General features: G+C 38.6%; 1 protein-coding gene across 1 annotated transcript in view; it reads left to right on the top strand.

The window, feature by feature from the left end:
* Window positions 1-11,884: 11,884 nt before the first annotated feature.
* Window positions 11,885-15,941, top strand: part of LOC107595322 (dynein heavy chain 2, axonemal) — a 165,735-nt gene continuing 161,678 nt past the window's right edge. The window contains 2 exon segments of the mRNA XM_016285691.1: window positions 11,885-11,978; window positions 14,787-14,856. Coding sequence (XP_016141177.1) covers window positions 11,885-11,978; window positions 14,787-14,856 — 164 coding nt within the window.

The following is a 15,941-nucleotide window of genomic DNA, read 5'->3' as shown; positions in this document are numbered from 1 at the left end:
TGATCCTGGATCAACATTAATGTCCAAAAATGCAGACTTAACCCAATCCTCACTCCTAAACCTAACCTTACCCATAATTTATTCCTAAAATCAGAGGGAAATAATCGCTGATTAACAAGGGTGTAGAAGCACCTAATCATGATTGTAAGCCTAAAACTGACATTTCCGGAAAAGTTCTCTCAATTCTGATTGGTTAATTGGAATGATGTTCCAGGATCGACAAGGATGTTGATCCAGGAACATGTTGTACTTGGTCAAATCACGCTCACACACCACACACTCTTACACTGCAATGCAAAGTGACTCCAACCGATGTCGACATGTAAACACCAGGGGAGCCTACAGGATTTTATCTGAGGGTACACATACGGAGGGGATTTTTGCAAAAAATTATAAAGTTTAATTCAATATATGCTAATGTTAAAAATCCAACTTGGAGAGATGTTTTCATTTTCTATAATATATCAAATATTTTGCACTTTTTTAAAAGATTTGAGACTTGTGACCACATGATCAATGAGAGCAACAGTACACCTCCGCAGAATGAAAGAGTCTCTAGATGCATTTTAAACCTTTTAAGACCGACATGAATGTAGCAAAAAGCAATGAAATAGTCATCCACCCAGACATCCATCTGGAAATGTTCATATAGGACAACAGTGCAGGTGGACACAAAAACACTTGAAGCAAATGGCTGTTTATTCACATGACCGTTACATTTTCTAAAAGTTACCTATCCAAAAGTAGCTTTAATTGTAGGTGAATATCCAGTTCATCCAGCACTGATAATTAACTGACTGAAAAATCGCTTCAGATAATTCTGAGAGAGAGCAGTCCAAATTAATGCAAATCAATTCAGACCGTTTTGCAAACCTGTTTGGTCAGTTCAGTGAAAAGAAAGAACTGACTCAAAAGAATAATTATTTTATAATTACAGGAATAGTTCACCCAAAAATGAACATTTTCTGAAAATCTACTCACCCTTAGGCCACAAAAGATGTAAAGGCATTTGATTCATCATTGGGGCATATTTGGAGAAATTTTGCTTTACTTGTTCACCAATGGATCCTCTGTAGTGAATGGGTGCCATCAGAATGAGAGTTCAAACAGCTGATAAAAACATCACAATAATTTGTTAAAAACCCGCAGCTTATTGCTTCACAAGACATTAATTGACAGACTGGAGTCATGTGGAATACTTAAGGATTATTGTTATGTTTTACCAGCTGTTTGGACGCTCGTTCAGACGCCACCCATTCACTGCAGAGGATCCTTTGGTGCACAAGTGATGTAATGCTAAATTTCTCCAAATCAGCTCCAATGAAGAAACATACTCATCTACATCATGGATGGTATGTTTGGGTGAACTATTCCAAAATCTTTCTCAGGTCAGTCGATGAGCTCATGGTAGGCACAGCTGTAGGCTCCACTGGTAAACATTTTAATGTCTAATAGTAAAGTTTTTATTTTAAGTTCACAGTATGTCTTCACTCATTCATCTGAAAGATGTCACCTAACCTCGGCTCTGACACAGGAAGGTCCCCATTCTCATTCTCTTTCTCTCTCTTCTGCCTCACTTCATCTCTCTCTTAATTTCTCCCACTATAACTGATTCATCTTCCTGGACAGACTTATCGAAGCTGATCAGGGACTCCAGAAGAGCAAGGGCTAAGCTGGCTTCATTGTCCCCGCCCCGGGATCACTCTCTCAGGGTTGCCGGATCACTCACATGGGCTGTTATTGATGGGGTAGGCTTAATGCTAATGCGCTAATGACTCGAGACTGCCATCAACAACGCAGACAGATGAAAAACCTTTTAATGCCTGCCGCAATCAATGAAGGCCACGGCCGTACCACTTCATACCAGTTAAACGGTGTACAAATCATGCAATGATTTTGCAAGAATTTACATGTTTATTTTGGACCCCAGCATTTGTTGACTTTTCATTGTTATCACTGTGGTAAAAGGGAAAGCTCAGCTGTGCATGACTGGGGAAAAATTACTGTACTGTAAAGTAGTGTTTTGTAGAAGTGCTTGTAATATGGCTTTGGGTTATAGCGGTGCATTAAATATACTTAGTGCACCCAAAAATTAAATAAATAAGCAAAACAAGTAAAAATTTAATATCTTAAGCCAAGAAAGCTGTTTGCAAGGTGAGTTTACAAGGTAATAAGGCTTTTAATGTTTCAATGAGCGTATTAATCAGCTTCCATTTTACGGAGTGCTTTATTCATTTAAATTCTCCAGAGTAGAAACCTCTCAAAAAAACATAAAACGAAACAGAATAACTATGTTATAAAAAATGGTCAAAGTACTGTATCCTTATCCAACCACTGTCCGATAATTACATGAGCGACTGGGCCAGAGATATTAAAAGCAGCTGTGATATTGGAACCGTCAGGCCTTTTAAGCGCAGACACTAATTAAGGGCCGCTGGAAAATGTGTGGTGGCCGACTGATTTCTCATCCTCTCAGCGATGGTTCTTTCAGCCAATACCGCACATAAACACAAACTGTTAGTTTCGTCCCTTCGCAAATGAATTATTGAGAAATAAAAGGAACAAGTGGAAAAAAAGAGAATCCCCTTTCTGCCATTAATCTTAAAAAAAGAATGTCCCTACACAGCCATGTTTTATTAAAAGCTTTGAGGGCAGTTTTATTTGATTACCTCAGAATGCTTCGGTTCCCCGCGCTGGAAACACATTTTTAGAGGGCTATTATTTTTACAGACCGACTGTGTTTGCGGGTAAAAGGGGGTTATGGAAGGGCATAGATGGATTCTTTTAGATGGAAAAAAGTGTAAATGCATTGTACATTTGTCCACATAAGGAACATCAGATGTTTGGCCTTGTTCGTGATGAATGCATAATGTCAAAATGTGCCTGCTGCTACCGCTTCTACAAGGGCCCTGTGAACGCTGAACGCTGTGTGTGACGATGTTAAGAAATGAGTTACGTAATTATCCTCCCTGAAAACCACCAGAAGAATGTCATTATTCATTTGCAACTTCTAAAACTTTTAGAGGGACCCAGATGTTGTGTTCTGGCCATGACATAAGGCTTTCATAACCCTCTTGACTTTTATAAGCGTGTGTGAAACAGAACCCCGCATGTGAGCTTGTTTCCGCACACGTGTGTGAGCGTGTCTGTCCGTTTCGATGTATGGTCCTCATATATCATGTGCGTTGTGAACATAAAGCGTGCTGTGCTGCTGTCTCAGAGACTCTGAGGCCTGAGGCTGTGCAACGAGAGCACATTATTTTTGCTCAAGCTCTCATTAGCTTCAGCGCTGATTCATGCTCACATTCTATTTCAGTCAAATTCATTAAAATCCACTATGTGGCGTGTCTTCCTGCTGAAAGCTACTCACCCGTATGTATAGAGTGCTGCAGTGATGTAATTTTGTAGGCTAACCAGAAGTTAGCATATCACCCTGGTTCCCTCAACAAAAACCTAGTAAGGTTTTTCCATCGGCTTTTGGATTATTGCAAAAAAATAAGCTCTGTGACCAACAAATGCATGACTTTTTATCATGGTCTATCATGGTAATCTTCATACATGAACACAACTTTTATGAATTTTGAAGCTTAAATCTATTCGCTATCGCTATATAGGTAAGCTAAATGTAGGCTATAAACAAACTACACCATGGTCGCGTGACTTAGACGTTACTAGAATTAAGCTTCCGACAACTCTTTCACTGTTATTTAAGAAAAAATTTCCCTGAAAGTTTGAGTTAGAAAAGTTTGCAAGAGCACAATTAAAAACACAGTGAGGCTGTGGAAGCAGACTAGTGAGTAGATGAGTTTATCTGTTCGGTGTTGATGACAATTAATGTCCCCCAAAACCTTTGTAGTCATATTTAGCCACTTGTTAGCGCCCACCTTTTTCAAGACAATAGTGTGTTTGCACCTATCTCACGATTTGGTCAGTTATTGGAGATACTCTGATGTAAACAGTAGCATGGATTGCATGGTTAATGTACTACTGAAGACATTGTTCTACTAATTTATGATGTCTAAACCATGGAAAAAACCGTGTGGAAGCTGCTAAATCATATAGAGAAGGAATTAATTAGCAGGAAAGGGCACGATATGTTGACAAACTAAAGACAAATGCGACTAAGACTAATGGTTAGAGAGTCTGACTTGTAACCCAAAGGTCGCAGGTTCGAGTCTCAGTACCGGCACAAGTTGTAGGTGGGGAAGTGAATGTTCAGTGCTCTCTTTGCTCCGAGCATTGGAGCACATGGCTGCCCAATGCTCCGGGTGTGTGTGTTCACTACTCACTGCAGTGTGTGTGTGTGTGCACTTGGGTGGGTTAAATGCAGGACACAAATTCTGAGTATGGGTTACCATTCTTGGCAAATGTCACGACTTCTACGTCTTTCATCAGACAGTTTTTTTTGTACACTTCACCTTGATTTGTTATAACATTTGGCAGTCTATAGTACTCCATATGTTTTTCCCGGTCCGACTGATTAGTACAGCCCAAATCACGACAATAATTGGCCATTTTCAGCAGCAATAATCAGCTAAATTTGCTCTCTCTTTGTTGTCTATAATAGCAACCACTAAAACCTGTTACTTTTAAATTCATATTCAAAAAATGATCATACCTCTTTTGCCTCCCATTTATTATTTCAGGCCTATTTGTTTTTTTCACTGCTCAAGAGGATGATATTTTTGTGCCAAAAGTTGCATTAGCACATAATTTAATACATAGCAGAAGACAATCCAGTGAGCAATGCGAAGCTGTTTGCCGAAGCATTACGGGGAGCATTTTAGATCCCGGTAGGGAAATGAAGTTTGACTTGCACTCAGATTCTCAGAGGGGCTCTGTCAAGCCATATATCTCAGTGGTGTGTGCATGGGTGAGAGTGAGAAATGTAGGGTGTGTACGCCTAAATGTGTGTCTGTGTCTATAATCAAAAAGTGAAATGCATTATGGGTGGAGGCTGAATGAGTGTGATAATCTGACATTATCAGAGACTGAAAGTGCACCTTCTTCATCCAATGGGTTAAGAGGGTTTAATCTTTAATCTCCCATTTTTTAGTAAAAGATTATAGACCGGAGCCATGAACTTCAACTCCCATTGCTGCCTTTTGTCAAAGTCCTGCTCCTCACCATTTTGATGCAGAAAAAAGGCAATGAAAATGGCATCTGGGGATTTGTGCACCATCTAAATTGCTGTATGTACATACAAAGAGTGAATGGAGCCTCACAGATCAGCTCCCAGGTGACTTGTACGAATCGTACAGTTTGTCCATTTGCACTCAGAGCCATTTTAAGAGTGGCAAGAAAAGTGATAAATATATATATGCCTATATCAGTACATTCAACCATCAATGATGCCTCCGGATATTTTCCAGTTACTTGTGGAAAGGAGTTCAAAGCATACTGCTAATACACTAGAGTATTATAAGCTAACAATTTATAAACATGTTGCCATTCCAGTAGGTTTTAATTTGACACACTGAAGGTGAAACATTGAGTACGTTTACATGGACATCAGTAATCTAATTATTTACCTTAATCTGAATAAGACGATATTATGATTAAGGTGTTTACATGAGTTGCTTTTAGAATATTCCTTTCATGTTCCCGTTTTACATGTTATAGTAGGTGCATAGATCGATTGATGGCACATGTCATTACGTTCCCACGCGACGCTCTCCGTCGTTCCCACCAGAATTGCACATATCAACATACAGTTAGTCTTCTGTACTAAATACAGTTTAGGGTGTTTCAATTTTCTGACCCACCGAGCACAAATGTTTTTCATATTCCCCCAAAATATAAGCATTACAGTTATTATGTACAACCGGTGTTTTGTGTTTTCAATTAAAGCGTCAATGACATACGTAGTAATACCCATAGGCCCACGTAATATCCGTGCAGAGAAAGCCAGCGTCGTGCGCTCTTTCCATGGAGACGCGTCCACAGAGTCCTCATGCGCAGCAGCGTTTGGATGGCGTTTACTCCTTGAAACTGTTTAAAAACTTTGACTTTAGGCATTTTTAGTTATTTATATGGTGCTATATTTAACTTCACACGGTGGAAGACGCTGCCAGAGGAAATAATTCAGAGGTAAGAGTGATATTTTGCTTGTTTATTTGAATCTTAGCTAAGACGCGTTATTTTTCAAAACAAACGGTTGTTACCTGAGATTTTAGCACTAACGTGCCTTATTTAACTTGTTACGTATTTATTTTTATATTTGATGTCTTATTTTGAACGTGTTTCAGGAGAACTGGTGTAATTTAACTTTTCTAACAGCTCAATTGATATACAGTAAAATAACCCTACAGTCGACAATCAATCCGTAAATGAAGAATGAAGAAAGATAATAATCTCACAGGATCAGATTTAGATCTTTAAAACCTTATAATTGGATTCAATAAAGAGCCTAAATTCCTAAAGTCCTTTATAATCCGCCTGTTGTCTCCCACAGTCTTGGTTTTGCCATTTCATCTGATGCAGTGTGGCTCACAGACTTATTTTAACTGATCAAACTCACCTGCTGCCTTTTGAATCTGATCTGACGGGATCTGCCGTTTTAAATGTTTTCCATTACTCACAGACTCCCTGTCTTACCTTTTCATCCTTTTGTATTGCCTCCAAACTGTCTGCTTTATTACATACAGCACTCAACAAAACTGACAAGTTGGGAACCGAATCAAAGCTTCAACAAAGAAGGAGGGTCTACTGGTGTTGACAACTAAATGTGGAAATGGAGGGAGAGACATCAGCTTGGAAAAAAATAAATAGTTTATGAGCTAGATATTTTTGCTCTCGCTTCCTGACTGAGGCAGCTCCAGCAAGGCAGATTTATCCATTTCATCTGTCTAGGAAGAGACCGTGACAGAACGTAATATTGTGGTGCTTGGAGACTGGTAGCACACCTAAGCTAAAAAGGTTCTTCAAAATGCCTGCTTGCTTCTGCCCCTGTTCTTCATTGCTTTTATTTACTTGGACCAAGAATGGTATCTGGGGAAATCACAGAACTCTTAGGCAACTGATGAGGCATCATTAGGATGTTGAGCACATCTTGTAATTGAACCTTCCCTACTGTCAAATCTATATGTGCACATTTATTTGTGCGTATTTGTATAAGTCAGGACATATTTTATGCTCACCAAGGCTGTATTTATTTGTTAAAAATACAGTACATTTTTTATATTTTATTTTAATATATTTTAAAAGGTAATTTATTCCTTTGATAGCACATCTGAATTTTCAGTAGTCATTACTCAAGTCTTCATTGTAACATGATTGTTCAAAAAACATTTTAATTCAGTGGATATAGAAAAGAATCCCCCCCCCCCCCCTTAAAATAATCTAATGTTGTTGCTTTGCAGCCTGAAACGAAGATACAGTTATCCAGCTGTATTTACTCAGTACAACTTATAACATCCAAGTGAAAAATATAACACCATGTCAGAAAAAACCCAGAATCACTGAGTTGGCAAAAGTATCACCCCCTTGTGTCAGTATTTTGTTTAATAACTACCTTTTGCTTTAATTACAGCCTTTAGTCATTGTCATGTTGGAAGGTAAACCTTCTTTCCATTGACAACTTTCTGGCAGAGGGCAGCAGATTTGCCCCATCCATTTTTCCTTCTATCTTGTCAAGTGCTCCAGTCCCTGCTGCAGAGAAACACCCCCATAACAGGATATTACCCCCTCCATGCTTTACTGTAGGAATGCTGTTATTTGGATGGTGAGCTGTATTGGTTTTCCACCAGACATATTGTTTGGTGTTAAGGCCAAATAATTCAATTTTAGTCTCATCTGCCTCAGAATCTTCAAGGTGTGTTTTGGTAAAGCTCAATCGTGACTGCATGAGTCCTTTCTTGGCTTTTTTTCTTGCAACCCACCCATTCAAGCCACATTTGTGGAGAATTTGTGATGTTGTCACATGCACATAATGACCACTCTGTTATAAATTCCTGCAGCTGCTTTAGAGTTGCTGTAGGCCTCTCTCAGCAGTTTCCTCCTGGCTCTTTCATCCAGTTTGGAGTGACGTCCTGATCCAGGGAGGGTCTGTGTTGTATCAAATACCTTCCACTTCTTAATAACAGTCTTCACTGTGCTATTAGGCATTGATAAAGCCTTTGAATTTTTTTTTTGTATCCATCTCCTGATTTGTGCCTGTCCACAACTTTATCCCGGAGATCTTTGACAGTGCCTTGCCACCCATAGTTGCTTGTTTGCTTCTGTTGCACTACCAAGGATTGAAATGCTCCAGGAAAGCTCTTTTCATGCTGAGCTAATCAGAATGGCCACAGCAGAAATCACAGTTGAAAGACAAATGGTTTGTGTGCCATTGAGAAGGTGAGTAGCTACACCTGATTGATTTTACAAGTCATTTTTTGGAAGGGGGTGATCCTTTTTCCAACTCAGTGATTTCAGTTAAATAAAAAAAATTCTGACATGTTGGTGTTATATCTTTCAATAACATTTCATATTATTATCAATGTTGAAAACCATTGTGCTGCTTATATTTTTATGTAAACTGTGAACTGCAGGGCTCCAGACTAACATTTAAGAGCAGTGGCACCAGCGCCACTAAATTCTACAGATGGTGGTGCCAGGAGCAGATTTGGTAGTGCTGTGCGGGAGTATTAAAATATAGATCATTTAATCATAAAATTACTATTGTTTTGCATTACTTACTAATAATATTACATGTTAATTTCTTGTTTATTTTTCTTTTGTTTATTGTTTATACAGATTTGACAGTAAAGCACTAAGCTTGAGTTGATGCATACAAAATGTACTTTTGTTTACAGTAACAGGTGCAAAATCTATTTTTTTATATAGAAAAATTATATATTCCACTCTTATTAAATGTACCATTATTCTTCGAGTATATGGAACTGACCAACTTCAGTGATTGTGTGATTTAGTAGCAAATTGAAAAGTTTGTTTTTCAAGGCACTTTGTGACTTTTCTTATTTCATACACAAAGTGTAACTCATGCATACAATGACTGATCTGCTAGACATTTTAATAAAAGTTTAATAAAAGTCATGTCCTGAACAAAAACCCATGCCCATATTCAGTTATACTCATAGTGCCACCTGCTGGAAACAGGAAGTGTCATGAATCATAGCGCCACCAGCTGGCAGCAGGAAGTTTGGCACATATGAATGACTTTGACATATTCCTACCATATTTACCACTTATTGCATATTGCCCACTGTTTGCTGTTTTCCTAAAGCCACCGGGTGGCAGTGAGCCCGGGTGCGAGGGCCCGTTCATCGCTGCTTGCAGCTTTAATTTATAATTGTTATTTTATAATTTCAAAATATAGAGGAAAAAGTTGAAATGAATGACTTATAAGCCAATAAGTGCTCCTCTGCTGCCGTCTACTTGTTATAATTGTGATATGATGTATTTGTGTAATGAAGTGTTTGATTACCACAAAGTATGCTATATTTTGGTCATCCCATTAAATATAACATTCAAACTGGATAATTTTAGAGCTTTAAAGTGCTGGAAATAGTTGTGTGAAATGCTCTAAAGTCATTGAAAAGTGCTTGAATTTCTCTCTCAAACGGTTGTACAAACCCTGAAATGAATGATGTAATGCATTCGACTATTTCTACCACAACACCATGCTTCCAGTTAGCTTTACCACTTCTGGTTTCCGGACGTATGTCAGTGCGGTTTATAACAGAATTCTGTGCAGAATTTGAATGATTCTCACTAGATCTCGCAGCAACCTTGTCATTGTGCGGCGAATTTAAACGCTTCAAACTGGATCTCGCAGAACTGTTGCATCTGTGCAGTAACCGAGTTGCGAAATCAACTTTGGCTCCCGAGTAAAGCTGTTCTGAGCTCGGACAAGTTTGTTTGCGTCGCGGTCCGAGCTGCGCAGCTGAAACGTAGCGCGGTTTAGTTTAGCCTTAGTTCCGTTTGCCGTTTGATGTTTCTCAAATGCAACAGAAATGGCAGCGCTTATGAGTTGAACGACGCGGTGGTCGCGTCGCAACCGCTCACAAAAATTAGTCGCAGTCTGGAACCCTGAACTGTGATTTCCAAATTTTTTGATGAATTGAAAATTTAAAATAACGAGTCCTGGCCAGAACACATCTTAAGGCCAATATTCAATAATAATCATAGCGCCACCTGCTGGCAACAGGAAATGACTTTGTATACACTAACTTAAACATGCAATGTCCGATCTGCCCCCCCAAACGTCACGTTTGATAAGAGTCCTGGCCAGAACACATCTTAAGGCCAATATTCAATAATAATCATAGCGCCACCTGCTGGCAACAGGAAATGACTTTGTATACACTAACTTAAACATGCAATGTCCAATCTGCACCAAACATCACATGTTTAGTAAGAATACAGGCCTGAAGACATCTACATGTCAATGTTCTGTAATAATTATAGTGCCACCTGTTGGCAACAAGATATGCCATGCTTTACACTAACTCAAACATACCATGTTCAATCTGCACCAGACTTCACATGTTTAATAAAAGTGCTGGCCTGAAGACACCTACATGCCAACATCCAGTTATAATCATAGCGCCACCAGCTGGCAGCAGGAAGTTTGGCACATATGAATGACTTTGACATATTCCTCCTATATTTACCACTTATTGCATATTGCCCACTGTTTGCTGTTTTCCTAAAGCCACCGGGTGGCAGTGAGCCCGGGTGCGAGGGCCCGTTCATCGCTGCTTGCAGCTTTAATTTATAATTGTTATTTTATAATTTCAAAATATAGAGGAAAAAGTTGAAATGAATGACTTATAAGCCAATAAGTGCTCCTCTGCTGCCGTCTACTTGTTATAATTGTGATATGATGTATTTGTGTAATGAAGTGTTTGATTACCACAAAGTATGCTATATTTTGGTCATCCCATTAAATATAACATTCAAACTGGATAATTTTAGAGCTTTAAAGTGCTGGAAATAGTTGTGTGAAATGCTCTAAAGTCATTGAAAAGTGCTTGAATTTCTCTCTCAAACGGTTGTACAAACCCTGAAATGAATGATGTAATGCATTCGACTATTTCTACCACAACACCATGCTTCCAGTTAGCTTTACCACTTCTGGTTTCCGGACGTATGTCAGTGCGGTTTATAACAGAATTCTGTGCAGAATTTGAATGATTCTCACTAGATCTCGCAGCAACCTTGTCATTGTGCGGCGAATTTAAACGCTTCAAACTGGATCTCGCAGAACTGTTGCATCTGTGCAGTAACCGAGTTGCGAAATCAACTTTGGCTCCCGAGTAAAGCTGTTCTGAGCTCGGACAAGTTTGTTTGCGTCGCGGTCCGAGCTGCGCAGCTGAAACGTAGCGCGGTTTAGTTTAGCCTTAGTTCCGTTTGCCGTTTGATGTTTCTCAAATGCAACAGAAATGGCAGCGCTTATGAGTTGAACGACGCGGTGGTCGCGTCGCAACCGCTCACAAAAATTAGTCGCAGTCTGGAACCCTGAACTGTGATTTCCAAATTTTTTGATGAATTGAAAATTTAAAATAACTCATTTTGGTAATTACTGTAGGTTGCAAGACGCTCTGGCTTGCATTCTCCTCCAAAATATTTTTTCCCCAGCTTTATTGTTTCTCATTTTCACTGTCCTGCCTTTGACATGCTGTATTATTTAAGGTATAGTTCATGTTCATAGCACAGACAGGATGGGACGAGTTATGTGCCCAAATGTAATGCTTAAAGTTAGATGTTGGTGCAAATTCCGAACCATATATAAAAACAATAATAACAGTGATACCTATTTTAGCGAACACCACTGAAAATATAGTATGTGGTTATTGTGTGACTGACTATATCTTTGCCTTGCTCTTACTGAAAGGTAAGTGTGCCCACAGAGGTATCAGTCTCTAAGGATGGCTGACCCATGTCCATGCAGTCTGATTCAGGGAAAGGTCACTCCAAGAGCAAACGCCTCCACACCAGTCCCCATGTCTCTCTAGAAGTGCCAGAGGTTGGAGGTATGAAACAGAAACAAACTACACTGTAAAAAATGACTGTAAAAAAAATTTAACTGTAAAAGACTGTAAAAATGCTACAGTAAAAACCTGTTAAATGGTTAACGGTAAATTCACCTACTATATACGGTGAAAAACTGTATTGGACATTACATGTATTGGACATTAATTTTACGGTAGTGTACCGTTTTTGGAAGTGAAATAGGCCGTATAATTTACAGTGAATAACCGTAAATTGACATTCCCAGAATTCCCTGCGTTACATTTCAAATTTGATGTTTTTTTGTTGAAATAACTATGTTTCTTCTTAGTTTTTTCTTATCAGTTTTGTATATTAGGGTTGAGTGTTACACCTAATGTTGTTAAATTAATGTTTATTGCATTATTTCAGTTTCATGTGTGTTACCATGATGGTGTTTGGTGTTTGTGTGAATGACACGGCGCACCTTCTATATATGTTATTATTTAAAAGCTACTTGTGATGGGCTTTTGTTCATCATGTGACTTTCTCATCACCACCTGCATTTGGTGGTTATCAGTGTATTACAAAGGTACAAAACAGATGTCAGTGCTTCAATAGGTTGGTATATAATAACATTTGATCAGTTAATGAAATTACGGTATTTGACTGTAAATTTAAGTTAAACCGTAAAACCTTGCTTAAACCTTGCTTAAAAACGTTGCTACCGTATTTTTTACTGTAAAATTCAGGTAACCACAGCTGCCGTTTTTTTACCGTAAATTTTACGGATTTTTTTTTACAGTGTACATAGTGTTGTTAGTGTTTGCCCTCCCACTTGTAAATACTGTACAAGCAGCTCTTTGATCTGCCAGTTATTTACGTTATGCTGAAAAATGCATTGAGTTTGATGTAATTATGTATTTAAAACGGTGCCAAAAGTGTCTTATTAAACATTGAAAAATGTGACAGAAATCTCCTTAACTGCCACTCAACACTAACATCTAATGCACTCACACTCATTTCCTTTTTTTCTACTTTTATTTTTTTGGAAAGCCAACAAGTAGTGCATTTTTTGAGTGCAATCTAATCGTAGGACCTCTGCATTTGTCACCATTGTATATTTGTGAATATTTTCACACTACTTTTTTGTATTCACATTTTGGCATTCTGGCACTTTTTGCTTTGTTTTTACTTATTAATTTTTTTTAGGGATGCACCGGTATCGGGCCCAATACTGAGCTCCTGTACTCATACTCGTTAAAATGCCCCGATACCAAACGCCGATACCACACAGCATGTGTTAAGTGCCATATCCAGACAAAGAAACACCGACATCAGACAGCAGAATGGAGTTATTAGAGATTAAAGATGTCTACGAAGTATATGCATGCAATGAATATAAAACATTCAGTATTAATGCCTGTATAGCTGATTTGCGCGAGCTGATAAGATAAGCACGCTGAGTGGATTGAGCGCGCGGCGGCGCAAATGCGCGAGCTTGTCGAGTGAATATCCCTTTCTCACAGACATCACTGGGAAGTTTGTAGTTCGGTCGGATATGTCAAAAAGAAGTAAAACGATGCACAAGTTACTTAATGGTAGGGAGGGAGAGAGAGAGAGAGCGTGCGCATTTCTGTTGTGGGATCTTTATTGATGTTCGCTCTTTTAGCACGCATCATTTGGATTAAAACTAAATCGTAAATATAAGACAATTTATTGGGGCATTCACTATAAGCGTAATTTATTTTCACCCTTAAGCATACATGACTTTCTGGCGAAAGTGAAACTAACAGCCTGTGTGAAATGCGCTAGGCTGTACTGTACTTGTCCCTCTCATTCTGCACCAGTAGCCTACAAATACGTGTGCGCGGTGCGCGTTTTGCTTGCTTCATGAGTGTTTCTGCATTATATGAGTGGCTTTGCAAAATAAATCGCTGCACGTTTTAGATAAAAAAAACGCGTGCATTTAGCAGATCATTTATCCAAAGCGACTTGTAGTGCATTCAGGTTATACATTTTTTTTTACCAGTATGTGTATTATGTAAAGTGAGGATAGCAAAATAAACTTACATGTGATATATTATACCCAAAAATTCTTCATACATTGGACTACCAGTAAAATTGATACAAATGTGGGACCAAAAATTATTCAGACCGAGTCTGGGAAAAAATTGTTCAGGTTTGCATGAACCTGGTTGACAGGATGCCCAGGAGACTATATGCTGTCATTAAGGCTAAGGGTCACCCGACAAAGTATTGATAGTTGTGTAAATATTGACAGCTGTATGAATAATTTTTGGTTTATTGTAATCCATTACATACCTTTCTATCAAAGTTATCTGACATTATCAAGCTGAATTTGTTCTTGTCATATTTTATTACCATGTTCTAAACTATAGCGAATAAACTGTGATAATGTGAGAAATGTTGAAGGTGTCTGAATAAATTTTGGTTTGACTATATCTATTTGATAAATGAAGTTAACCAACTAACATTATACATACTCTTTTGGTTTCTGTACCCAATATTTATCAAATTTACAAATGCAATGAAAATATTGGTATCGGTACTCGGTATCGGCAAGTACCAAAAATAAAAGTATCGGAATCGGGCGAGTACTGGAAAAAATGGTATTGGTGCATCCCTACATTTTTTGATCAGTTGTGTTTTTGGGGACCATGTAAAACAAAATTCTTGCAGAAGAACCATAATTGTATTATTCTGCTCTTTCAACAACCTAGCTGACCTAGCTAGACCTGAACTGTGGTGCAAAATGTTTTCTAATCTGAACTTAGTTGGTTGTTTGAATTATTTTTTGCATTATGTGTTTGTGTTTTTTTTTTTTCCAGTTGAGAAAGAGAAGCCTGTCTCAGAGGTGGATATTTCAGCAGACAAAGTAGATTCCTACACAAAACGGCTGGAAATTCACTCATGCATGCTAAATTACGAGCCTTTAGGCACAGACACTGATAAATCACCTCACAATGATTGGGATTCTTATCTGATTATAATCTGCAATTTATAATTTTTCCCTCGCTTGAGTCTCGCGCCTGCGGTCCTGGCTTACTAATCAGTGCTTTCATATCGGCGTTATTGAGTTCTTCTAATGATGTGAGTGAATATTTCATCTGCTCTCCACATGCTCTGTGGACTTAAAGGTCTTGTTTGGGCCCCGTTCACATATTAGACCTCATCATCGATCACACAAATCCGGAGGACGGCAGCAAGTTAGTGCGAGAAACATTGTTAAATTCCACCCAATGGTCTTCAGTATAGAGGAAGTAGAGAAGCATATTGTTGAACTGTAATTTCCGTTACAGGCTCATGCATACGCATGGCGAGGTCTTTGGCTTAAACAAGATAGATAACACCTACAAATGATGGCTGATGCAAATAGCACGGGAGGAAGAATTGACTGAGAAAGTGAGGGGCATGTGGGCAGAGCCAGCCAGCGAACTTACAGCATCTCTGTCCTTTCATCAATGAGGTTAATAGAATTAATTACAGCCCTGTGGCTGGATAAAGGCAATGGCATTTACAGTACATGCAGTGGCTCAGTGTGTCCACCCCTGCTGGGAGACCCTGTAGAAAAAGCAGCTGGTGAGCTGGTTGTAATGACATTTGTTATAGTAATGCACATTCACTGACATTAGCCCTTTAGACAAATATCAATATGTTTATGGTAGTTATGTGATGCTTTTAACAGAGAGATAAGTCTAGTAATTATTAATGTGATGTGTTATGTTACGCAACTTCTGCGAGAATGATGGGGGTTTTGATGGAATTTTTTCATCTAGTTTGACATGCAAAATACTGTCTCGCCATATAATTTGATGTTACGCCATATCATGTTTCATCCAGTTTGGCCAGTCTGTTCATTCAAATCAGCTCATACTCTCATCGCATATGCCCTGCCACATGACCAGTGACAAAAAAATGTACTGTAATTGCTACATTGTTAATAGTGTTACACCATATAAAAAAGACCTATATATATATATATA

The sequence above is a fragment of the Sinocyclocheilus grahami genome, unplaced genomic scaffold (assembly GCF_001515645.1).
Source record: "Sinocyclocheilus grahami isolate Dianchi unplaced genomic scaffold, SAMN03320097.WGS_v1.1 scaffold200.1, whole genome shotgun sequence".
Lineage (NCBI taxonomy): Eukaryota > Metazoa > Chordata > Actinopteri > Cypriniformes > Cyprinidae > Sinocyclocheilus > Sinocyclocheilus grahami.
The sequence above is the reverse complement of the archived record's forward strand: the minus strand, read 5'-3'. Positions and strand labels throughout refer to the sequence as shown.